General features: G+C 34.4%; 1 protein-coding gene across 1 annotated transcript; it reads left to right on the forward strand.

Moving 5' to 3' along the window:
* Positions 1–288: 288 nt before the first annotated feature.
* Positions 289–25,800, forward strand: MARCHF7 (membrane associated ring-CH-type finger 7; the record flags this gene model as incomplete). Its single annotated transcript, XM_079710391.1, has 11 exons — positions 289–552; positions 2,037–2,201; positions 8,201–8,396; positions 10,059–10,211; positions 11,826–12,930; positions 16,185–16,354; positions 18,666–18,775; positions 21,637–21,750; positions 23,239–23,287; positions 23,943–24,081; positions 25,788–25,800. Exons 1-11 carry the CDS (start codon positions 457–459, stop codon positions 25,798–25,800), a joined length of 2,310 nt encoding a protein of 769 aa, XP_079566517.1. The 5' UTR covers positions 289–456.
* Between the last annotated feature and the right edge of the window lie 2,184 nt (positions 25,801–27,984).

Raw genomic sequence — 27,984 nt, forward strand, 5'->3', positions numbered from 1 at the left:
ACCAAAATAGATGCATAAGGATAACCTTGTCATGTTTAACTGGGACTTCAAACAGACCTTTTCTGATAAGCTATCTTTGATTTAATCATGTCCCAGAGTGTAGCTTTTACTCTGGTTTCTCATTAGCTAGATACTCTTAGTCGAATAATTTTAATTGATACTAGGCTTGTGTTATATCTTTTTCATGTTTGTTGTGTATCCTACTGCAGTGTAGGCCATATGTTTTGTTGATGTTTTTGTGTCTTCATCCTCTTTTCTGTCACTGCTTGACACCCTGTTTTGTTTTTTTTTGTTTTTTTTTGTGGTACGTGGGCCTCTCACCGTTGTGGCCTCTCCCGTTGCGGAGCACAGGCTCCGGATGTGCAGGCCCAGCGGCCACAGCCCACGGGCCCAGCTGCTCCGCGGCATGTGGGATCCTCCCGGACTGGGGCACGAACCCGCGTCCCCTGCATCGGCATGCGGACTCTCAACCACTGCGCCACCAGGGAAGCCCGACACCCTGTTTTTGAGGCACACATTGAAAAAGGAAATTCTTTTGTAGTAACTTTTAAGGTAGAATGATGCTAAAACTTAGTTGATAAGTTAATGAGTTGAAAGTGAATTAGATATTTTTAACTTAAATGTTTAGATTTGAAGGTTTTAATACAGCAAATATACCTGTCTAGGTTGTATATCAGGCAAGTGAAGTACATTACTTTGTTCTTGCCTTAATTTCAATCCACTACCAGAAAAATAAGGGAATAATTTTTGACCTTGAAAGTGGGTAACTGGGAGGAGTTGAAGAGATTATTGTGATTTCTTTTCTTTTTACTGTTATTTTCTTTTGCCTTTCTCTTTTTACTCTCAAGACTGGTGGTACCTCTGTTGTTCAGAGGCTGCATTGTAAATCCTTTCCCCAGAAAACTTTAAAAGTTTTTCTTTAATTTATAAAATTAATGTTTTTATAGCAGCCTTACTTGTAATAGCGTGAAACTGGAAACAGTCCAGTGTCCATCCACAGTAGAGTAGACAAATTGTGTGTATTGATACAGTGGAATATTACATAAACTAATTAGAGTGAACTTACTACAGTAACTGCATGCAACAGCAGAATTAGTCTCACAAATATAATGTTGAGCAAATGAAGCCAGACATAAAAGAGTATATGTTGTATGAATCCACTTATAGAGAGAGTTAAAAAATAAGGCATAGCTAATGGTGACTCTTGGCATGTGTTGAGGAATGTTTAGTGAAGAAAACTTAGAAATTATTCTCACTTTTGAGAAGGGGAGGCAGGAAAACAAATTACAGCGTGTAGTATGATGTCTTAAAAAAAGTATGTATAAAGTGGAAGTAACACTTGATCTTGTTTTAAGACTATGCCCAGGAATTGAATGGGGAACGTATAGACTTTGCAGGCACATACAAAGTCCTGTGAGAGCATATTGTGTTAGGGAATGTGCAGATACTACAGTATAGCTAATGCTGTGGTATGAGTATCGAACACTCATAATAGGAATAGCAAGAGTCAAGGGCTAATTCGTGTAGGATTTTGTTTACTTATTTACTTTATTTATTTACTTATTTAGGCTGTGCCGGGTCTTAGTTGTGGCACTCGGACTTCTTAGTTGCGGCATGCAGAGTCTTAGTTGCAGCATGCATGCGGGATCTACTTCCCCGACCAGGGATCAGAGGCAGGCCCCCTGCATTGGGAGCGTGGAGTCTTACCGACTGGACCACTAGGGAAGTCCCTAGGATTTTATACAGAGAGGAAATTGAATAAGAAAAAGAGCTCAGGCTTTAGAAACAACAAACCTCAGTTTCTCATCACCACTTTTATCATGTTTGTTTCATTTTATGGGCAATAGGTAACCTTTGATGGTCTTCAGACCTCTGCCTGTAGAAGGAGAGTGATGGTAATCTCACAGTTTACCATACCATATACGGTTAATTTGCATGGTTAATTATTGATTTGAGCTGATCATTAAGGAGAGGATTAAGAATCAAAGGTTTGCATGTTTTCCAAAAGGCAGTTAATCAAAATTTGCATTTCACAGGAAACATTAAGAATGGAGTCTAAACCTTCAAGGATTCCAAGAAGAATTTCTGTTCAACCCTCTAGCTCTTTAAGTGCTAGGATGATGTCTGGAAGCAGAGGAAGTAGTTTAAATGATACCTATCACTCAAGGGACTCTTCGTTTAGACTGGATTCTGAATATCAGGTAACATCTTAATTTGGAATGTGTGTACATACACAAGTCTCATTTTCAAAATCCTTGGGGCCATGTGATTTTCTGGATTTTAGAAAAGTAGTAGAGTGTGTTTATAACACCCTCAGCTGGATCCGAGGCATCCTGTAATCAAAAGATTAATATATCTGCAGCAGACTGACTTATTGTTCCACACTAGCAAAAACTTATTGTTTTTCAAAGTTTTGAACTTAAGAATTTTGAATAAGGGATTGTGGTCATAAGTAAAATGTTCATAGTTTCCAAAGACTTGGAAACCTTCTAACCTAAAAGCGTTGAAGGATCAGTTGAATTAACAGGCTGTCTTTTACATGAATTATGGGGTTTTATTTTTACAGTTAGCAATGAGTTTGCATTGATTCATAATCTACATAAAGCAATCTTAAGTTCCTTTTATGTAGCTAATTTTCCTTAGGACCAATAACACTTTGGTTTTTGAAATAGCTTATTATTGTTATAACAATGCTTGTAGTATAAAACAGTGTAAATCTCAGAGGCATGGTTTGTAGCTTTAACACAGTTTATTTTGCTCATCTTTCAAATGTTAAGTTTATCTCATTATCGCCTGAACACCTCATTAAATCGCATGACATTTGCAAAAGTCTGATGTTTCGGTAACTGACTCTAAGAGACTCCTTTAGTGAAAATGTCTAAGTCTTAAGTAATGTTTATGTATTTATATATCATGCAATGTACTGTATGACAAAGTCATTTGAAAGTTCTGAGTAGTAATAAGCATTTTATAAAATACTCAGAGAAACACAAATGAAATAAAATAATTTCTCTAAAATGCCCATATCTACTGCCAGCCTGCTGACATTATGTGTACTGTTTACTTGGACTTATTTTAAATGTTGTTTGATAATGTATTTGTTTTACTCTGTTGCTAGGCAAGAGTATGCTTGCCAGAGGTGCAGAATCACATATTTTCCATTCTACAGAAATGTTGTGGGTAAATGATGGTGACTTGTTAAGAGCACACAATTGGGGTTTTTTCCTATATTAATAAAATTTTGTCTACTGATCTTTGTCTAATTTTTCATATAGCTAATTAGTGAGGAACACAGACTGAAACCAGACTAAAAGTCTTGAATATATTTAGAAAACTTATCGACATTCACTTTAAAATAACATTTTCAGACTTTTTCTTCCTGTTTGTTCTTAATGTCATAGATTATTCTGAAAGTCTGATTTTTCATTGTGGAAGTTAAACAAATGCAAACGTAAAAAAATGTTAAATGTTTTATTGATTCTTAATAAGATTAATCAGTTTTATAAATTTTGGTGTTTTCCTTAATGTTTTTCAGTTATTTTAAGTGGCTTCCAATCTTTTTTTTTTTCTTTCTTTAACGGGTTATAGGAATATTAGGAATATAGGAATATTTCTGGGGCACGAACCCGTGTCCCCTGCGTTGGCAGGCGGACTCCCAACCACTGCGCCACCAGGGAAGCCTGCTAATTTTTTTTTCTTGATGCGTTACACGGCTTGCAGGATCTTAGTACCCTGACCAGGGATTAAACCCAGGCCACAGCAGTGAAAGCACCAGGTTCTAACCACTGTACTGTCAGGGACTTCCCGATTTGCTCATATTTTGTTCAGGATTTTTGCAGCTGTGTTCATGAGAGAGAATGCTCTATAGATTTCTTTCCTTATGTCTTTTCTGGTTTTGGAATTAAGGTACTGCTGGCCTTATCATGTCATAGAATGAGTTAGGAAGTATTTTCTCTGCTGCTTTCCTCTGAAAGAGATTGTAGAGAATTAGTATAACTTCCTCCTTAAATGTTTGATTGAATTCTCCAGTGAACCCATGTGGGCTTGGTGTTTTCTGTTTTGAAAGCTTACTCTTGATTCAGGTTATGAGTTAAAAGTTTTTATATATTCTAGTTACAAGTTCCTAATTAGGTATATGATTTACAAATATTTTCTCATTAAGGTTCTTTTTTGCTGTACTGTTTTAAGGGCATTTGCATTGGGAATATTTTTTAGCCTTTTTTAGAAGTAATTATTTTCTGAATGCAAATACTGACTTATACAATACTGATGGTAAGTAAATAATGATTTCATTGACTGTCCTTCCCGAAAACCTCTTGTTGGAAGGGCAACCTAAATAAGTATCATGAAGATAAAAAGTAAGTAAATAAAATGAAAATTGGATGCCTGCACAGAATGTTTGTAAACTTCCCTTCCATCAAGTTTTCAAACTGTTTAATATGATTTCTCAGATACACAAAGTAGTATTCAGCTACTGTGGTTGAGCTAGACAGCCCCCTGCACATACCATACAATTTTCCTTTCTAATCACAGATAGCCTTTTGAGAGTAACTCATAAAAATTGTTTATTACAGGAGCCAAATCTGTTACTTATTTGGGGTAGAGACTGGAAATTTAGTGAAAATGAGAGAGAACTCCATGGAACTTGAATGGATATTTAATAATTCTATCCACTTCTTATTTTCATATGAATGTTCTTAGTCTGGAGGTAATGAATGCAAAAGATTAATTGGACTTAACAAATTAAAAAACTAGTGAGTCAAGTGATACCATGAAGAGAGTGAAAAGACAACTTACAGAATGGGAGAAAATATTTGTAAAGGATATGCTGTCTGACAAGGAACTTGTAACCAGACTATGTAAAAAACTCTGACATCCTAACAGTAAAAAAAAAACCCAGTTTAAAATGGGCGAAGGACCTGAATAGACACTTGTCCAAAGATGTGCAAGTGGCCAATGAACGCATAAATAGATGCTCAACATCAGCCATTAGGAAATGCAAATGTACACTATAATGAGACACCACTTCATACCCACTAGAATGGCTAAAATAAAATTAAAAAGTGAGACAATAACAAGAGTTGACAAGGTTGTGGAGAAATTTGGACCCTCAAATTGCTTGTGGGGTTTTAAACTGGTACAGCCACTTTGGAAAACAGTTTATTAATTATTCTAAAAGTCAAACTTTGAGGTATTATATGACCCATTAGTTACACCCAAGAAAATTAGAAACATGTCTACACAAAACTTGAACACAGACGTTCATAGTACCATTATTCATAACAGCTAAGAAGTGCAAACAACCCCAAAAGTACTTTTTTAAGCATGTGGTGTCTGCAAGGCAGTATACTTAAGGATACTTCGAAGACAGACTCTTCCTGATTTCGTTTGGCCACCAATAGTTTTAGATAGCAAAAGAGATAAGGTAGTATATAAATGAACCCCATCCTTTATTTAATTGTTAAAAGAATTCAGAGGGGAAAAAAGCTAATTGCTTCAGACTAAGAATATTTGAACAGTGGACAAAATTGGATTGGTAGGAACCAGGGAAAAGTTTGACTTTGAATTTAAGCCAGCAGAAAAACTGTTCAGACTTTATTTCTCCTCTCCTATACTGAGTATTTTTGTCTCTGGGATGACATGTAGGCTACCTTTTAGAGTTGTGAGTCATGAAAATTGCCGAACAGTGAGTGTGTCTTTATCTCACCAGTGGCCAGTGCCAGAAAACTGTGGAGTGGCTTTATAGACATTTTGTTCATTTCTCACGTTGTCTCTAAATTTGATGAATTTTTATCTTTTATAATGGCTATCTATTCCCATTACTTTCGTCCCAAGGAACGAAAGTAATGGGAATTACTAGCATTTCTTGCTAGTCCAGTGACTTCCTGATTTGCCCAGTTTTTGTCCATCCCACTCTTTTAACCTTCCACAATGCTCAAAAGATCTTTCTAAGTAGTTGATCTGATGGTATTAACCTCCTTCAGTAGCTCCTAAAGTCTTACTTGTGGAGGTGCTATTCAATAACAATTTGTCCAGTCCATGCAAAATGAGAAAAATAAGGACAAGTTAGGAATTTTGTACAAGTAAAATTTATTCACCTTTCAAGTCTGTTTTATTCTGTTATGTTCTTGTTTTAGGAGCATATAAAATGCCCTTTTTAAAAAATTGGGGAATGGGGTTAGGTGGTATTCGCTATTTTCGTTTTCCTTACCTGTCAAAAGTGGCAGTTCTTTCTAAATTTTAAATCTAACTTTTTTTTTAAATTTTGGTCTTTGATATTCAAAGATCTTAGAACCACTGGCCTGCAGGATTAAGTCCCTGATACCTTGACAATGGCACATAAAATGATTTCATTTTGAAATATCTCATGAATTTTATCTCATGTGCTATTCCAGTTCATTGATTGGGGGCTCTGTGGACAACTTGGTGTGAAAGGCTTGTGAGACCAAGTTTGTGCTAATCTGAGGAGTTCTACATTTAATTAGCAAAATATTGAATGGGCAAGGGATGAATGAAATCCTGATATGCCCATTCCTACATTTTCAGCTTTGCATCTTCTGCTTTTCCATGTATGTGCACAGTTTATTCTGTAGAGTTACCATGGACTAATACAGTTCCCTGAATGCATGCAGTATGCTTCTCATAATTAAAAGATAATTGGAGGTCAAGTAAGTAGTGATGCCTTAGAAGAATTCCCATGGCAGAATAGTTAAGACATCTTTTTGTATTGTCTGTCTATAATCTCCTTCCTCATTTGCCTACTCAGTGAACTCCACCTATGGAGTTCATAGTTATCACTATGAATTCTCCCCTGCTTTCCTCAGACATAATTTTTTCTTTTCTGTAAAACTTTCAACATATCTCCTATTACAGTACTTACTTATAACTATGTATTTGTTTATCTGTACTCTAAAACTCTTTGATGGAACACATTATTTGGGCTCTTATGTTTATAATACTAGGTTAACATAGACTGAATTTATGGCCCATGATAACATTCCATTTTTAACTTTTCTTTTGTCAAGAAATATAACACTTTAAAGAATGTTGTTTCATTTTAATATTCTTCAATAAAATGAACTACTTACCATCTACTTACATGTTAAAATGGTTTATAAATGTCTTTTTTCCTTTACTTCCTAGAATAAAAGTTATTTCCTAGAAATAACTTTTATGTTAGTGGTAAGTGTCTTCAAGCAATTCAGAGATTATGCGCCAAATTCGTCCTTCTTGGTCTCTTTCTGTGTGTGTGTGTGTGCGTGTGTGTGTGTGTGTGTATTTGTACATTGTAACTTCTGTGTTATTTCATGTTGTTGTACATATAATTATATGTTTAAAGAAAAAACCTTGAGCTTAGAGTTTTACAGTATATAGTTTTAGCTGTTTCTTCCTTCACTGATGAAGAAATTCCATATATTAAGTTTTTTTTTAGTACCATTTATAGTGTTTTACTGTATTCCTGAGAATGGACATAAGATCCAGATACATTTTATATTAGTTGAAAATCTTATTTTTATAGTGGAGTATTCACAGTCACTTTCTATATTGGCGCCTTTCTTGGTGTTCTATCTCTAAGAAGAGGAAACAAGGTTCCTCAAAAGGTTAATATTAAACCAGGAAAACAAAATGATTACATATAAAGTTTTTACTCTTCAGTGTTTCCTAGACTAGTGTTTATATTCAGTTACATAGAAGACATAATCTAAATCAGATTGGTTACCTAGCAAAGTACCATTACAGTATAATTACAGTATAAAGTAAAGGGACAAGTGGTAGAAGGGAACAAAGACTATGAAAAACCTACATGGTAGAAAAATTTGTGTCTGTGAGGAATGAATGGTCCTTGGGAATTTTTTTTTTTTTTTTTTTTTTTTTTTTTTCGGTACGCGGGCCTCTCACTGTTGTGGCCTCTCCCATTGTGGAGCACAGGCTCCGGACGCGCAGGCTCAGCAGCCATGGCTCACGGGCCCAGGCACTCCGCGGCATGTGGGATCTTCCCGGACCGGGGCACGAACCCATGTCCCCTGCATCGGCAGGCGGACTCTCAACCACTGTGCCACCAGGGAAGCCCCTGTCCTTGGGAATTTATTAGAGCACTGTAGATTAAATGTAATATTTAATTTAATTTAATTTAATTTAATATTTTAAAATTGCAAGTGTTTTATTGTTCCTTTAAAAAAAAGTTTTTTTTAACTTACAGTCTACATCAGCATCAGCATCTGCATTACCATTTCAGTCTACATGGTATAGTGAGTCTGAGATAACTCAGGGAGCACGCTCAAGATCTCAAAACCAGCAACGGGATCATGATTCAAAAAGACCTAAACTTTCCTGTACAAACTGTACATCTACCTCAGCTGGGAGAAGTGTTGGACATGGTTTAAATGCAGTATCAGGTAATAATTAAATCTGTATAAATATAAATCACTGTATATGTATTTTGGACAAAAGCCCTTTTCCCAAGATGTAGTGTACTAATAAAATAAGCAAGTAGATTGCACATGAGACTGGGTCAGAAATAGAGCAGAGTTTCCAAAATCTTACCTTAAGTTAGTGCTAGAACTGAAATTAACTCTTCATCTTGGATTTTTGTTCTAAATTTGGTACAGATATCTTACACAAACAGGATATTAGCAGATTTTAATTAATTAGAATAGCTGATACGTATGGTAATAAAATTAGTAAAAGTGATATGTATTCTGCTGGTTATTATAAGAGGTAAATTTTTAAATTGTTACTAAGAAGGCCAGATTTACTGATACATGTTAAAAATGTTTCCTTAGCATATTTTTTGTAAATAATAAACATTGTGCTATATAACATATATTTTCAGAAAATGTAGAAATTCTTTAGTTAAACAAAAAATTGTTGGTGGTATTCTAGTGGGAGTTCTATACAAGGAATTAGAAAGCTACGGTTCTAGTCCTCTAACTCTGTGACATTGGACAAGTCACTTTACCACTCTGGTATGGAAAGACTTACGCATAAAGCTCCGTGCTTAGTATCTTGTACTCACAGATACTAAGATACAGGCACGCATTTGTTGCACAAATTGAAAAGATCTTTTGTTGAGAGGTACTTCCTCACTTATACTTCTCTTCAAATGAAACACTAGCCAATGCCTGAAATAGTTTTAAGGTAAGATAAAACTTGTGATGACACAGTTGGAGAATAAAATTCTTGAAATGCATATGTACTACTAATTGAATTAGTGTAAGCGATTCCTTTCTATTTCGATAGGCAAGACTGCCATGGGAAAGACACTGCCCATCTGAAGGATTTTAAGAGTAGTGTGATGGGTAAGAGCAGACTGACCTTAACTTTGTAGACAAATACCATTGTGTAGAGATACTTTTGTTCTCCTCTGGTCTGTGAAGGCATAGCATTAACCCTGGGCCGTTTCCCTTAACGAAGGGAAATTATTAAGGCTATTAGGACTAGGAGAGGAAGACCCAGAATTTCAAGGTAAATGGTGAGGGGGGAAAGTTTTGAGACTTAGTTTTTAATTTCTTTTTAAATGAAATCGTATCTAACAAAGTTTAGATTATAATTACAACGATACATTACTTCTTAGCATAAGAATGAACCAAATATGGCAGCAATGATAGTTCTGGCAAAATAGTATTATAACCTACAGTATAACTTTCATTTCAAGATGGCTTTGATTTTGATTTTGGCTGTTCTCCAACATCACTTTGATCAACTTTTCATGAAATTCTGCATCTTTGGCAAGCTTTATATTTTTGTTCTGTAATCATTTTACATCATGTTTATATATTGTACGGTCAGATGTTCTAGAGAGTGAGACATTGACGTCCTAGATGGGGGTAGATTATAGTATTAGAGAAGGATGTGTTTGAGTAGGAGATAATTTTATAAGTGATTATTTCACTAGTGAATAATTTATGTTTTGCTCGGTTTTTGCTTTTGATTGCAACTGTGTAACTGGGGATTCCTGTAATAAACCATAATTACCTCTCTGTGTAATACTGAAGATCTGTTGTCATCAGAAACCTTGAAAGCTTTCTCTGAACTAAGACTTCTTCAATTATTTTAAGATTCTTCTTGGAGGCATAGTCAAGTTCCCAGATCTTCATCAGTGGTACTTGGATCATTTGGAACTGACTTAATGAGAGAGAGGAGAGCAGATTCCTCCATTAGTAATCTTATGGATTATAGTCACCGAAGTGGTGATTTCACAACTTCATCATGTATGTATAAACTATATTGTTATGCATAATTTATCTAATATTGTTACATTTTTGTCTTTGTATCGTTAAAATCACAGTACAAAGGAATAAATGAAGTGAATATTATGAAGATTTAGAATACAGGATAGCTTGATATGTTTTTAACCTTATTTGTCGTTTTACTTTTAAAAATGTAAACAATATAAAATATTTAGATATACATGAGTATCCAGATTCTGTCTGCCTATAATTTTTTCACTCTTAAGAATGTATGTTTTACATATACTTGATAATTCTTGTATACTACAATATAATTTGCCTTGTGAATTAACTAAAACTTGAAATCATCATCTTAAGACATAACTTAGAATTACTTTAGTTTAACATGAATTTGTCTTTATTTTCATTTAGTTGAAATAAAGACCCACACTGTTTCTGTCAGTGTACATAAGCCAAAACTTTTAAAAAATAGGAGTCCAATGCACTGTCCATTGTGCGACAGAGCCACCTTAAAAAAAATAAATGCCATAAAACAATAATACTAAATAACTGAAGATAAAAGGTACTAATTGAAGTTGACAAATATAACAGACAGAAGTAGAATTTGATTTACAGAGAAGAAAACACAGTTCTATTTAAAGGTTTAACTAGATTATTTTAAATAATCCTATTGGGGCAAGCCATTGCTTTATTTAAGACAAATGAAAGCATCTGTTCGTTTGCTTGGCTTTGGGTGGAGGAACTTTAGTAGACAGTGTCGGTAGCTTCTCGGTTTTGGGGGTAAAAATGTACAGAATAGAATTGATTTAGTCCCTAACAGTTAGTCTTTCCATGAGACACCATGTATTAGCACAGTAGCAATCTAGCTGTTAAACTAGATGTATGGATGAATATTCTTTATGGAGGAATGCTGTGGTATTTCTCTTTCCATTTGATGATTAGAACCATCAGTAGTGTATTATTAAAATCGCAGGTGCCAGGGCTCTCTTCTGACTCAGTATTGGGAAAAAAAATAAATAAAGCATAGTTATGTCTGATGAGTAACCGGGCATAAGAGTCACTGCTGTTAACTTGAAAGAAAAGATAAAACATTGGAGAAATTTTGAACTGTTAGCATGGTTTGCTATAAAATTACAAGGGTGATAGTATTTATATGAACTAACTTTTGTTCTTGTTCCAGAGTAAGAAAAATCTCCAAAACACTCTATTATTATTTTGCTTTTACTTGTTATGAGTCATTTACCTTGAATTTGTTTGCCCATTTAAAATCCCGTATCCATTTAGATGTTAGATATTCTTCTACCATATCAATTTCTGATTAATAAATTCAACTGTTTTGCCTTCGTCAAGTTGGTAGATTGATGTTTGCCTCTCATAAGCTATAATACATTTCTTTTTTAAAAAATTTGTAATGCTGACTTTATACAGCAGTATTGGATTTTACCAAAGGTATAGAAAGATAGATAAATGTTTATTTTTTCTGTAATAATAGTTAAGCTGTGTAGTTATAATATGCCAGTATTCAGTTTGAATCCAGTGTTTAATTTTTGCAGTGATTAGTGGTTAATAGACACAACCTTAATAATGCACAAATTTTTCATGTAATTGACTACCTTTCCTTTCTTTCAAAAATAGATGTTCAAGACAGAGTTCCTTCTTCATATTCACAAGGAGCAAGACCAAAAGAGAACTCATTGAGCACTTTACAATTGAATACATCATCTACAAATCACCAAATGCCTTCTGAACATCAGACCATACCATGTTCTAGGGACTCTGGTAGAAATTCTTTAAGATCAAATTTTTCTCCAAGAGAATTAGAATCTCCCCAAAGCAGTATACAGCCTGGATTTTCTTATATTTCAAATAGAGGTGAAACATCAACTATAGGCAGTTCAAATAGGGTTGGCTCATCTCAAAGATCATTTCAAGAATCTTCTGACAATGAAGGTAGACGTACAACAAGGAGATTGCTGTCACGTATAGCTTCTAGTATGTCATCTACTTTTTTTTCACGAAGGTCTAGTCAGGATTCCTTGAATACAAGATCATTGAGTTCTGAGAATTCCTACATTTCTCCAAGAATCTTGACAGCTTCACAGTCTCGTAATGCAGCATCAGCTTCTGATGGTCCTGATAATAGGGCATCCGAAGCTTCTCAGGGATTTCGATTTCTTCGGCGAAGATGGGGTTTGTCATCTCTTAGCCAAAATCATAGCTCTGAGCCAGATTCCCAAAATTTTAACCAAGAATCTGAAGGTAGAAATACAGGACCATGGTTATCTTCCTCACTTAGAAATAGATGCACACCTTTGTTCTCTAGGAGGAGGCGAGAGGGACGAGATGAATCTTCAAGGGTATCTACCTCTGGTATACCATCTAGATCTCATCATATTTTTAGAAGAGAATCAAATGAAGTGGTTCACCTTGAAGCACAGAGTGATCCCCTTGGAGCTACTGCCAGCAGACCACAAGCATCTGCAGTACCAAGCAGTGCTGCTGCGGGTGGCTCCATATCGGATTCGGCTCACAGTGGACGAAGTACAGGAATAACAGGGATCCTTCCTGGTTCCTTATTCCGATTTGCAGTGCCCCCGGCACTTGGAAGTAATTTGACCGACAATGTCATGATCACTGTAGATATTATTCCTTCAGGTTGGAGTTCATCTGATGGAAAAAATGATAAAACTAAAAGTGTACCCTCAAGAGACCCAGAAAGACTGCAAAAAATAAAAGAGAGGTAAGTTTGAATACCTGTCTTAAGCCTGTGAAGAACAGATGAGAGAAAGAACTGTTTGTTTCTAAAATGGTTTCTCATAAGAGTGATGTCTGAAATTTCTTGCCTTAAAATTTACATCCAGTAAAATGTTAGAGTCTTGCTCAGAGGTAAAATGGATGAGAATTAATACTGGAGGTGGGCACTGGGGGTGTAGATTGCATTGGGAAATAATCTAAAGGTTATTTTTAACCAGCTTTGGCTACAGATACATATAGATATATGTATATATAAAATATACAAAATCTTAATATACAAATATACAAATCTTACATATACAAAATCTTAATCTCTTACCCTGTTTCTCGGTAGACTAGTGCTAAATGGGATCGGTAAAGCGGCCCAAGTCGTTGTGGATTATCAAGACAATGTTTCAGCCTTTAATAATATCATTTATTGGGACTTGCCTGGTGGTCCAGTTGCCAAGACTCTGCGCTCCCAATGCAGGGGGCCTGGGTTTGATCCCTGGTCAGGGGACTAGATCCCACATGCCACAGCTAAGAGTTTGCATGCCGCAACTAAAGATCCCACGTGCCACAACTAAGACCCAGTGTGGCAAAATAAATAAATAACAAAAAAATAAGATCATTTATTTACCATTTATTTGTATTTCTCACTTCAAATCTTTTTTAGAATGAGATAAAATCGTTTCCACAAATTTTTAAATTTAGTTTTTGAAGTCTAAATATATACTGAATATTCTTTATATATTGTGACTATCAGTTTAAATTCAGGACTTAGAATCTTTTTATTCATGTGAAATCTTTTGTAGAGTTTAGTTGCTTAAAAATCTTTGGGAAAGGGCTTCCCTGGTGGCGCAGTGGTTGAGAGTCCGCCTGCCAATGCAGGGGACACGGGTTCGTGCCCCGGTCCAGGAAGATCCCACATGCCGCGGAGCGGCTGGGCCCGTGAGCCATGGCTGCTGAGCCTGCGCGTCCGGAGCCTATGCTCCGCAACGGGAGAGGCCACAACAGTGAGAGGCCCGTGTACTGCAAAAAAAAAAAAAAAAAAAAAAAAAGATGAAAGATCTGAGATTTTTTTACTCCAACTTATTTTGTCATGTAAGTGTAGTTACTTAGTTTTTCCATCTATTAAAATTAGTTTTATGATAAAATGGGATAGGATAGTACGTGTAAAATATACTTGTAAGAAGAAAAGACGTATGTAAAGCTAAGGTCGTTGGGTGTTTTTTTTTTTCTTGTTCATAAAGGCTCCATGTAATGGAATTTTGGGGGAGCATAGTTGTTACTATCATTTTAGGGTCTTTTGGTCTTTAAGAGGAAATACATTCAAATCTTGCTCTGGGGAATAAAGGGAGCTTCGCATGCTTTCTGAGATATTGAACATTGACTAATATCTTCCCACTTTTCCTTATATAGGACAAATTGTTACCGTGTGACTGTTCTGTTCTTTTAAAATTTGCTCTTTTTCCTTTCTTGTAGAAAGATTTACTCTGCCCTGGTAGTGTTAGCTTTAATGTTATTACAGGAGCTCCCTCTAATTGCAAGCTATCTACTGAGTAATGTAGTAACTATTATATTTCTTGTGCTCAAAGTTAGATTAATTTGAGTGCAGTGGTGTAAGTAGGGCAAAAAATTAATTTAGTGATTTCCAAAGAGAAACTAATTAAACTATCACCACCCTGTCTGGTAAGATAGTTTAAAAAGCAGCATTTGTTGGTTATTGGTTATTTTGACAGAGTTTATATGTGTGTGTGTTCCTTTATTACATATTTTGCTTAAAAATGAGGATTATAAGATACTTTACAATTAAATGAATAAAAGTGTAAAAAAATTGAGTCTCCCAGAGTAAAAACTATCAACCAAAGAAAGTTATATCTAAAGGTAAAACATAAACGTTAATGCTTGAGGTTGTATCTCTGGTTAATCCTAGGCATGAAAGTCACCTAAAAGTACGCCTGTTCCTCTTTCCACACATCTTTTGCTAAACTCATTTGGAACCCATATAATCCAGGTTATATTTCAATAACAGTTTAGCATTCTGTATCATCAATTTACTGAGTACCTTTTTCATGTCAGCAGTGGACTAAGGCAATAGGGATTTTAATTTAAAAAACTACTTGTCTTACAGTGATCATCCTGCATTTAAATTAAGCAGTACATGTTGGCCTGTGAAATAGAGGACATAGGTTAATGGAAACTGCTCCACACTTTAAAAGCCTACCCTTGTAGAAATCAGGATGATTTAATAACATCGCTGGGGTGGGGAAAATGAAAAATTTTTAAATCTCTTCTTTTGTTTTTTTTATTATGATTTAATACAAAAAGCTTACCAGTTTAAACATATGTGGCTCTGCTAACATGTAAATTGAAAAATCACAAGTCAATATTTGTTTAATTCATCAAACTTGTCTTAAAAGTTTTGGGGGGACAGGGACTTCCCTGGTGGTCCAGTAGTTAAGACTCCATGCTCCCTATGCAGGGGGCCCAGGTTCGATCCCACTTGGGGAACTAGATCCCACATGCCACAACTAAAAGATCCCGCATGCTGCAACTAAGAGCCCGCATACTGCAACTAATAGTCCACATGCTGCAACTAAAAGATCCCGCGTGCTGCAACTAAGAGCCCACATGTCACAACTAAAAGATCCCGCATGCCGCAACGAAGACCCCTCGTGCCGCAACTAAGACCCGGTGCAGCCAAATAAATATTTTTAAAAAAAAAAAAGTTTTTCAGGGACAAAAGTGATGGGTATATAAGTACATTATCTTTATACTGTTGGAATTGAAGTAGTCTGTGGTACTGCAGAAATTAAAATCTTAGTGAAACTTACAAATTGATTTTGAAAAATATGCAATTTAAACTGTGGTAGCAGGGGTGGGGTGTGGTGGCAGTGGGATGAATTGGGAAACTGGGATTGACATATATACACTAATATTTATAAAATAGATTAACTAATAAGAACCTGATGTATAAAAAATAAATAAAAAAATAAACTGTGGTACCAAAGACAAAATTACTTAAACCATTTGAAGATAAGTAATAGGATAGCCTACCTCATTTACCTTTAAAATATTTATTATAATTTTTATTCTTATTGATACAGTTTTTCTTAGAAGTTCCTGTTTACTATTATTGTTGTTTGCCTTTTTTCTACCCAGAGAGACCATGATATTGTTTGGGATTATGTATGACTGGAAATGACCAACCAGGATGGTTTTGTTAGCTCTGTTTAGGAAATGTACCTTCTTTTCCAGCCTCCTTTTAGAGGACTCTGAAGAAGAAGAAGGTGATTTATGTAGAATTTGTCAGATGGCAGCTGCATCATCCTCTAACTTGCTGATAGAGCCATGCAAGTGCACAGGAAGTTTGCAGTATGTCCACCAAGAGTGTATGAAAAAATGGTTACAGGCCAAAATTAACTCTGGTAAGATTTACCCTTTTGTGTATTTTGTTTTCACAGTTTTTCCAAGAGATGCACGTATGTATGCATTTTAATTAACAAATATGGTTATAATTTATTGATTGTCAAATTTATACTCTTATCAAAAGCATCAATCATTTTTTGAAGCAAAAACATTGAAGAGCATTAGTCTTGCTTCATAAATTTAACGTATAGTAGTGTTTTTTATATTTCGTTTACTGAATAATCTACTCCCGTACATGTATAGTGCGACTGTAATTTGTTATTGTTGGTAACCCTTACATCATGCAATATCTTTTTGAATCAAAGAAATATTCTTCCTGTTTACCAACAATGTGTCCTTGAGAAAGATTTATTGTCTCTAATGTTGTTATGCAGCAATAAGATTACTGTAGGGAGTCATTGTTTATTAAGTGCCTGTTATGGAGCCAGGCATTGTTCTAGATGTGGGATATAGAGAACAAGACAGACAAGGCAGTTGCTCTCCTGGTGGGATTACGTGTTAAAGGAATGCCTTGTTGAGGTGAGGACATTTATATTTGAACGAAGAGGAGCTAGTTTAGGCAGATGCAGTCAGGGCCTACTGATTGAGGTGGGGTGTAAAGGACAGAGTCCTGGATTAAAGATTGTAGGGATAAATGGGTTCCTCCCACCTGCGAATGGCCTTTTTGAACAACTTGTTCCATGGAAGAGAAAAATGAAACCCTAAGATGTGATAGACTTTGTGTTTTTTTTTTTTTTTTTGGTTAAAACTGAAGCTGTCTTTTTTTTAATTTTTATTTTTTACATTTTTATTCGAGTATAATTGCTTAACAATGGTGTGTTAGTTTCCGCTTTATAACAAAGTGAATCAGTTATACATATACATATGTTCCCATATCTCTTCCCTCTTGCGTCTCCCTCCCTCCCACCCTCTCTATCCCACCCCTCCAGGCGGTCACAAAGTACTGAGCTGATCTCCCTGTGCTATGCGGCTGCTTCCCACTAGCTATCTACCTTACCTTTGGTAGTGTATATATGTTCATGCCTCTCTTTCGCTTTGTAAGACTTTGTTTTAATGATATCCAGTGTCCATATTTTATGACCATCACATTTTTCCTGCTTCTGAATCAGAAAATAAATGTCTGATAAGAGAAAGCCTTCTAAAGTTTCACATTCTTTATATTCTCCATCAGGTCATAATACTATGGACTTATCCTAGAATCTCCAGAACTTCTAATCTATTTTGGCACATAACAAGCACTCAGTAAATGTTAGGTAAATTGAATCTAAATCTTTATCTTGTTTATGCACATGACTTGCTCTAATTTTTAGTACATTTTTTCATTTTAAAACCCTGTCTAAAAGTAAACACAAGGGGGGGAAATGGCTATATATTTAATTAGACAAGACCTACTTAATTGGAGCCAGAAGCTTAGGAGTTAACCAAATGTTGAGTGCCTATAGGGCAGGCGGAATTTTATTTAATTGTGGTAAAATATATATTGATATAGCATGAAATTTACCCTTTTAACCATTATTAACTATATAATTCAGTGACATGAAGTAGATTCCAAATGTTTTGTGACCATCAACACTATTTATTTACAAAACTTTTAAGTCATCCTAAACAGAAATGTTATACCCATTAAGCACTAACACCCTTCTCCCCCTCCTCCCCAGCCCCTGGTAACTTCTGATCTACTTTCTCTGTGAATTTGCTTATTCTACATATTTCTTACAAGTGGAATCATACAACATTTGTTCTTTTTGTATCTTATTTGTGCCTTATTTTACTTAGTGGTAGCATGTATAAGGACTTCATTCTTTTCATGGCGGAGGGGAGCTGTTTTTATCTGAACAAAGGTGGATCCCTTTTTTTGCCTTCTGTCCTGCAGGGAAGACACATTTCTTAGACCACAGAAGGTCTTAGTATATGTTGTCACATTAAAGATACTAGCCTGAGTATATGTAACTAGTTGTTTTAGATACCATGTTTTCTTGGCATCTTGCCAGAGTACTTAAGGAAGTAGGAAGTACAGATAATATTCCATTGTCAGCTTCCCATATCAAAATGTATGAGCATCTAGGGGGCGGTGGAAACCACAAATAATGGGTGGAGGCTTAGGTACCACAGAGTAGGACTTGACATGCACATCAGGTGTTACTGATTATTTTAGGAGACATTACTGGTTTATGGTCGTAGCACAGTCTCCCTGCTATCTCTTCCTCCCCGCCTTCCTTTCAGTTTTCTGTATTCTAAGCTTAAACCTACAAGGAAAAATGTTTTGTGGAGACCCTGCAAAATTAAGCTTTACTTGTAATTTTTTACCAGGTTCTTCGCTAGAGGCTGTAACCACCTGTGAACTCTGTAAAGAGAAGTTGCAGCTTAACCTGGAGGATTTTGATATTCATGAACTACATAGAGCTCATGCAAATGAACAAGTTAGTATATTTTGCCTAATTTACCTTGGTAAGTGTCTGTTCTGTGCTTAAAGGACAACTCTTGAAGAAAAGATTAAATCATGGTCAGAAAACCTGCATTAAAATAATAATAACAATTTTCATTTACTGCATTAGGTATGATTTTATAATTTTTCTTTACTTTCCTATAAAAGTGAAAGGCAAAAAAGCAAGTCACAGGTTTTAAATTATTAGGGTAAAATTTATTATATGGTTCCTAAATAAAAGTGAAAATAAAGGCTTATTAAGTGGTCTCCAAATAGGCATGCTAAGAGCTGTCTCAGTTGTGAATACCTCTTAGTCCTAGAACATGATTGAAACACCAAGCCCTGGATCTTCATCCTCTTCCTTCCTTCTTTTCTTCCTCCCTCCATCCCTCCCTCCGTCCCTCCCTCCCTTCCTTCCTTTTTTTTTATGTTAGGAATAGCTTTTTATGTGCCTATCTGCCCCCATGTTCTTCTACTATCCTGGTTCCTTCCACTCTCCTCATTCCTACCTCCAACTTTATGTTGAACAACTTACTTATGAAATCTTTTATTCCAAGTTCACATTGTTTATAAGTTTTCTTTTAGTATTTGTATCATTATAGTCTATTCATATAATGAATAATCTGATCTTATTAAATTTTATTTCAAATATTTTCTTCTCATTTCTCAGATTTTGGGGTATTATTGATAACTGTTTTCCTCCTAATGGTCACTAATTTTTGTTTCTTGAAGTTTTAAATTAAAAAAATTTTTTGAGATGCTTAGATAGGTAGAATGAAGAGTTCAATATTTTCCCCCTCTTCTTCCTCCTAAAGGAAAATTCTGGGGAAAAAAGATGTTAAAGGAGATTACAAGGATGACTCAAGAGCCGTACTCTCCAAATGTGCTTAGCATAATTGTTATAAAAAGAGATATGATGGTGGGAGAATGCATGAATGCTTGAAAAACACTTTAAGGAGTAGTGGACACCCCCCTTTTTTTGATAGAGGTAAAGTTCACATAAACATAAAAATCATTTTAAAGTGAACAATTCGGTATATTTGCGATGTTGTGCAACCACCACCGCCATCTACTTCCAAGACACTTTCATCTCTCCTAAAGAAAATCCTGTACCCGTTAACCAGTTGCTCCCTGTCCCCCCCTTCCTTCGGCAACCTCCAACTGCCTTCTGTCTCTCTGGATTTATCCATTATGGATATTTCATATAAATGGAATCAAGCAACATGATCTTTTATGGACACCTTTTACTTTTAAAATGTGGGAATAATGAATACCCTTTGAAAATCTGATTAAAATCACACTCCTAACAAAATATACAAAGACACAATATTTGTATATGATTTAAGGGATTCCCAGGTCCTTTGAAGCTGATTACTTAGATCCAGGTTAAGAATCACTGATTTAATTAATAAACCATTAAGGCAATTGATGTAGCATAGATGCTATTCATACTAATTATTACTTTATTCTTTAATGAGCCACTTGTCCAAAGAGAGTAGTGTTTTCATCAAGGAATTGTCTTAAATCCCTAAGGAGTCTCTCTAGACAGCTGAGCATTGGTATTTTAAAGAACAGGGGAAAGAGTGTGTAAAAATAGAACGATGGAAAGAAAAACATTTTTTTTCATCTTCTCAAAATGAGAGTAGGTTTCAAAGGATGGTTTTCTTCTGCCATTCTTCCTTCTCTAGGTGCTCCATCATGTCTCTTAAAGGTGGTTCTTTGGCATTTCAATTCAACCAGGAATGTTTTCATGGTTCTCCAAGGATTTAATGACCCCACAATCTTAAATTTAAGTGTGAGGAAATATTAGGTGGAGTCATTGTAAAAGCAATGACAGTCTTGATTAAGCTTCCTGGCTTTAACTTCTTTGTTCTGTGTGAATCTTGGGTTCTGGGGGCCCCAAGAACTACTGTCATTTGAAATGATTAGTTTAATGCAGTTTATTTCCTCATTGTCCAGTGGCTTCAATTTTTTCAAGGTGATAAGCATTAAAATTAAAAAAAAATTTTGAGGACATAAATTTATTTCCTTTTAAGTTAAAAATAAGAAAAGTAAGTGAAGATTTAAAGAGTTTTAATAAGTCAATTTCAAATTTCTTGAATGCTCTGTGGAATCTGATAACCAATTACTTGCTGAAGTTGTTACTAAGAACGTATAGTTCCTAACTTCATATGAGTTAATTGCCCAAAATGGTACAACTTACAGGTAGTTCACTGGATAAAAATTACAGGATAGATTAGATTTTTAATAACACTATATTCATGACTTGTATTCTTAGCTTCAGAACAACAATTTTGAACCAAAGGACAGTTTTTACCCACTATAAATTTCTATGTGAATGATACGAAGAACAGTTACTCTGTTACCTTTATTAGTTCATTTTTATATTTGCTGTTGCCTTAATTATATTATGTAATAAACACTTGACCCATTTGACTAGGTTTTAATTGTGTAATTTATTGATTTAGCTATAGATGAAATGATAATTTTAAGTAAACATTTATAGCCATTTGTATTAATAAAACCTGTTAGGCGCATTATAACTTGATAGAACCAGAGCATTCATTCTACCATCAAATGAGTTAAAAGTCCCACTTTTATATAAATTACATAAAAGAAGACTGTATGAAAATAAAGAGGATATTCACACACCTATTTGTACACCTTACAGCATTAGTGAAATTATGGAGGGTAACTTTTTATTTCTTGGTTTAATAGATGATGCTGTATCTCTTACTAAGACTGGATATGAATACATTTCCTCTAGTTTCTCAGTATACTTTGGATGTCAGTCTGTTGTCTATTAATTTTTCATTCTCCATATTCTTCCTTTTCTCGTTTGCTTCCCTTTTGAAGGCTGAGTATGAGTTTATCAGCTCTGGTCTCTACCTAGTTGTGTTATTGCACTTGTGCGAACAAAGCTTTTCTGATATGATGGGAAATACGAATGAACCAAGCACACGTGTCCGAGTAAGTAACCTTGGAGCAGGGGAAAAGGGAGGATGTGATGCAACAGGTCTTTGCTTTGGAAAGCAGATTGTTTTATATGTTCACAGTCTATTTCCTTTGGGGAGTTCTTACATTAAAATCTTTCTTAAAATTAAAGGTACTGTAGATTTAATAGAAATTGCTGTCTGCCTTACCTCTGTATCAAGCAGCCTGATTTTCTCATAAAGCTGTTTTAGAAAAAGAAGTAATTTTCTAGCTCTTGAAGGTGATTGGAATATATTTCAGTGAAAAACAGGGACAGAATTGGAAGTACTAAGGAAAATGCTCTTTTTAATTAAAAAACAAAAACAAGATTCAGTATTTTAACTTAGAAACCTGAAATTGAACTCCAAAAACTGAAAGAGTATGGGAAATTAACTTCGATATATTTGTTACTCTCTTGTAAAAGATTACCAGTGTAGTAGTTTTTAAGGCTCCATATTTCAAACTACTTAAGATCTGGACTATTTGGTATTTAGTCTATACACTATTGCCTTAATTTAACACTTAAGCTAGCTGTTTGTTAGGTATTTTTAATTAAATGCTACTGTTATGGAAATTTATACTCTACTGTCTTGCCCATTTTATGTAGCAGGGACTTGAGTCTATATCTCATTACAGTAGCATTCTGAACACCTAATATCTTGAAATGTGTTCATAAACACATCCTTCAAACTATTTTTTATATAGATGTTCTCTTGGTGATGAAAATTTAGTAGAGTTTATGGTGAGGTATAATGTTTCCATTATATTTTGAAAATTATCAAATAGCCAATTCAGTGTATATGGGTAGAACATTTTTCTGTAATCATGTAAACATTATTCCTGTGAGCCAGTTGACAGATTATTATCATTCGGAGAAAAGAGAACGAACTATCAAGAGCTTTCAGAATTTGAGCAAAGAGCTCTTGATTTCTAAACAGGCAACTTATCTCTTCAGAGTGAATGAACCATATAAAGTATATAATAAGATGTGTTGAATTCATGCCTTTGTAAAAGGTATACACAAGTTAATAATAAAGTGGAAGTCACTTTTATGATTTTTTTAAAAGTACAGAGTCAAATGTAATACTTCTAGGCAGGAAAATACTGATTTATCATTTTAACTGACCACTAAAATTCACTTGGGTCCAAAATGCAGAGGTTTAATTTTTTTTTTCTCCATAGTTTTTGAAAGTATTATATCAATGCAAGAAGACAGCGGTATTCATAGAATATTATATTATATCTGCTCCCAATTTCTACATGATTAATATATGATTTTTACATAGGTAGTAATGATTATATAAGACATTAAAAAAATCATATCCTTAAGCTTGTAAGTTTTGATGTGGGGGGAGAAAGACCCCCTATTTAAAGGCTTAAAATTATGTTTGACTTTTAAGTAGAAATGAATCTCTTATACTGATTCTCTCTTTAGATCCATTTGCTACATTTAAACTACTGTATTTCTTTCTGCATTGTTTCTAGTTTATTAACCTTGCAAGAACTCTTCAGGCACATATGGAAGATCTCGAAAGTAGGTGGAATTTCCCCTCCCCAGACTTGTTGAATTTACTTTTGCAAATTAAACCCACAGAGCAAAACCTACATATATATATATATACTCTTTCTACCAAATTAGAGCTTCATTTATAGGCTTAATAATACCAGAATAATTGATTTGGGAAAGATGGGTTGGGCAACTGACACTAGTTTTTCAAGAGCCTATTTTTAAAAAATTAAATTAATTTTAATGTATGGAAGGGTGTTATTTTAACCATCGATATTTTATTTAAAATAAAAAAATATATTTAATCACCTTAATTTTAACACTTTTAATGTTAACACTTTTTTAAAAGAAGACATTTAACTACTAATCAAAACACACTTCTTTAGATTTTTTTGTGTGTGAAATTTTACTTGTTCTTTAGCTTTGTTAGGTCATAGAAGGTGTTCCCTGGGTTTATATATAGTTCTAGGAATATAATGGTGAAAGAGTCCTAATTCTGAGTCCCTAACAGAAGCCATAGTTTTTTTTTTTTTTTTTTTTTTTGCTCCTTGTTCAGGTCCTCATGGACCTTTAATAGGCAGCCAGCTCCGCCAGCAGCTCCAATCTCTTAAGATCACGTTCCAGCTTTAGAACTTCTGCCTGGGCTCCTATGTGAAGGCACTTAATGCCCAAATCTTTACAGGCATCTGCACAGCTTACCCTCTTCTCAAAGTCCTACAACCTCCAGGGTGCTTCATACCAGGTGGGCACAGATATTGGTGGCTCTGGAACAGTTCCTGGGAATCCAGGATTACCCTACCTATTGTGCTTTTTCACCCAAAGTAACTGGCATCCCATGATCAGATTCCAGTACACTCTTTGAAGTGTTTTTATATATGTATTCTCCAATTGATTATCTTCTATACTCATCTTCAAAATACTTGGACTGTTAACCTGTAGTGTGCATAATATTTTTACCTCTAGAGAAAGCTTAGCATCCTTTGAAGTAAGGTTTTTTTAAAGTTTAAAAGGATTAGAGGTACAACTAGGTAATGCATTTTCACAATTTTAGTTAGTATGTGTGGAAATGGTATATAAAGGAATCAAATGGTATAATAAAGTGGGACTTCTTTAGTGTAAATCTTTTTTTCCTTCATACCTTCTTAGTTCAGATCCATCATGTTAGCTAATACAAAGATTAGCTCTGTCTTTTGTAAATTATAATTGATACTTTGTCAAATGTGATGAGAGTAATTTGTTGCAGTGTACATTTTCCCCAGATTGCTTTTTTTCAACTAACATTCTCATTTAGAATTTAGTTTTCTAAACATATAGGAGGGTCTACTCCCAACATGTGAATGAGAGGGAAAAGATGAAGTTGAAATATATACCCAGACTCAACTGAGAGTGAAAGATGTGGGTGCTACAAGTTAACTCCTAAGTACTAGAGTATTAATACATTCTGAAAATTGGTTCTGACTGAATTTTCTTCTGTAGAGTTAATCCAATAGAAAACATGAGAAATTCTCTGAAAAGCTGTTTTATTTTTTAGTTTGACATTTCTCCGTGATACTGCATAAAAGTTAAGCATAGGATTTACTCTTCATGAGCTAAGTATATACTTGATATTTATTTAAAATGGATTTTAAATTTCTGCAAGGTAAATATATGGAGATTGAAGTTTCATCTATATGTGTTGCATAAAATTTTCTTGTTGATTCCATTTGCTGGTTGCCCTTAAATTGTCCAGTATTAAATACAAGAGTGTACATTTAACCTTTCTGCCCTTGATAATAGGGGAAATGCTGGTAGGATGTTTAGTGAACTTCTGTTTTCCTTCACATGCAGACAGTTACATAGTCTTGTACTTACTGTGTCCTTCTTAAAGACGTTCATGGAAGTTTTATATTAAACTCTTGAGCCGCTAATGACTCTAAAATAAATTGAGGTCGGACATGTTGCAAGAGTGACAAATTTCTGACAACGTGGAGGCATAGGAATATCTCAACAAAAGGTTTTTACTAAATCCAATTATATTAACTTAGGCTGTGTCTATATAAAGCTTTTTTGACTAACTAAATAGAGCTTTTTCTTGGCATTGTATAGACATAGCTCTGATGTAAATTTCAAGAACACCCATAACCTATTATTTATGTACATTTTTTTCATTCTCATCGGATACATCAAACATGCAGCGGTAATAAGCCAGATTCTACTCAGGTGTGTGAGAGCACTTAAGTTTACTCTTTCTTTCTCTAGTGTATTTCTCATTAGCTACTATGAACACAAATTGATCTCAGAAACTTTTTAGATGTTCTCGAACCACATTTTTAAACATTTTCATTTTAATAAAAACTAACAGAAGAAAAAAGTGTGGGGGTGGGAGCGTTGTAGACGGACCTCACCCACAGTCAGACCACCCTAACCCTGGCATATACTACATTGGGGTTTTTATCGTACAAGTCATTGCTGTTCTGGCTTCATACTTAACACTTCCATTCTCATCCCCCTTAAAATCATTCTTGATCATCCTGTTTTCTTTCAACAGCTTCAGAGGATGATTCTGAAGAAGATGGAGACCATAATAGAACATTTGATATTGCCTAACTTCATATGAGACAAATGGATGATCTGTGAACAGTGTTTATTAAAACTGGCAATTAAGTATGAATTAATTTTCTGGGGAAATACCTATTGAATACATTTACTGTCTATATATATATAGAATGAAAAAAATATATATATATACACACACATATTATGCATGTATATATATGTTCATTCTCAAGTGTTGCTGAATTAAAATTCTGCTGGGCCTTTTAACATGGCCAGTGAATCTGATGTTTATAAACTGGTAATTAAAAGTATTTTTCTTTTAGATGAGTGGGGAAAGTGTTACCCTTGTTTTAAATAAGCAATGCTGACAGCCGTTTTTTGTGTTGTGATTACTGTAGTTATATTTATGAAAAAAGGTTGGGTGTTTTAGTCTCGTTAGTGAAAAAAGTGGGACAAAATATGCTTTTAGAATAAATTGCCAAATGGCACCTATTTTTCTTTTTAAAATGCCTTAAGTTGCGGTCTCATTTTCATAATCATTTGCTTCCAGTGTTTAAAAATAAAAAAGAATGGGGAGAAAGTTAAGAGCATTCATTATATTAGGTTTCCAAATTTAATTTGAATTCTAAATTCACTTAGCAATGAAGTCTAATTTTTAAAATATATAAAGTGTACAATGGGTGAATTTTTGTATTGATATGCAAAATGCAGATTATATTTGATAGGCCATAGTATGTAGATATTCCTTTTAGGAATACTACAGCTGTAAATTATGTCAGAATTGCCAGTCAGATGCTATTTGGTTAAAAAATATTATTGCAGTCTCGAGTTAATGAAATATTTTTAAATCCCACATTCAGAGTTTAAAACACTGGTTTTCAGTGTTTTTTAGTATTGTCACTTTATAGATAAATATGATATAAACTGTTTGGATCCTGGTCATTTTTAACTGTTTCTTGGTAATTCTAAGCATTTATTTGATGACTTAATATTTTTCACTACCTTTAGAGAAGAGATGAACATTAACTGTTCACCATACTGTGGTCCTGAGTTGTGTATATGTCCATAACACTGTATATTTTCTCTGTCAACACCCTTAGGATACACTTAAAAATGCCTTCAGGCGGGTTTCAGGTTAAATAAAGTATTTTGTCAAGCTACTTTTTCAGAACCTAAATAGAAACCATGTAATTTCTCACATGTGAATCAACAGTTTGCCCACATTCAGTCAGATTGTTGGTCTTAATGTAAAACTTCGGCTTGAAATAAAGTGCATAATGATTGATTTACTTTATAGTTTCAAATGTTTCCTTTTAAACTGGTGCTCAAAGAAGCCTTCAAACCTTATAGCCAAGAATCTTATTTTAAATCCCATTTTATATGAAATATAATTGTTTCTAAAACATTTGTTCAACTTCTGCCTGTTATCTTTGTGTTGCCTTCCTTAAAGCAGATACGCAAAATTTAAGGATGCCAGTATCAATATCTATTCTACAGGTCTTTAGGGATGCTTTGAATTTGAAACATTTATGCTTTTAATAGAACTCAGCATGACAATGTAGTGTCTTAACCCACAAAATTTTTTATTTAAAAATTGTAAGTAAATGGTAGAAAACATTCCATTGGTGTGCATACAGTTTATTTATGGTTTTGCTATATTAACTGCTAAATGACAGAGATACAGACAGTGGCTTGGGCTTTATAGTATTCTTGTAGTTCCTTTGTACCACTTAGTATTTCAGTATTGTATTAGCTTCTTATGTCCTGTAAATTTGAGTTAGAGGGAATAAGAAAAATCTTTCATTGGTATCACTTTTAAATTCCGAACAAAATAGAGACCATATACTACTCAAATTCCTAAGAATTTAAGATTGCAAATTCCTAAGAAAATGTAGTTAAAAGTAAATGGTAGCTAAAAGTAATGATAGTAGTAATAGTTGCCAAACATAAGAATTACATTGTCATTATTGGGTAGAACCAAGATGTTTGAAGAAAGCAGTTTATACATTTCTGAATGTAAACAGACATGCTAATGTTACTGTTAATATTAAAAATAAAAACGGACTTGAATGATTCAGTTATCTGTTGACCACCAAATAGATACAAGGGCCTACTACAGATGTTCAGATATATAAAGAGAATTAAGATTAGCACTGCATTACCGGGGTCTTTAAGGACTTGTTTGAAAA

The sequence above is a fragment of the Hyperoodon ampullatus genome, assembly GCF_949752795.1.
Source record: "Hyperoodon ampullatus genome assembly, chromosome: 8".
NCBI classification, from domain to species: Eukaryota; Metazoa; Chordata; class Mammalia; order Artiodactyla; family Ziphiidae; genus Hyperoodon; species Hyperoodon ampullatus.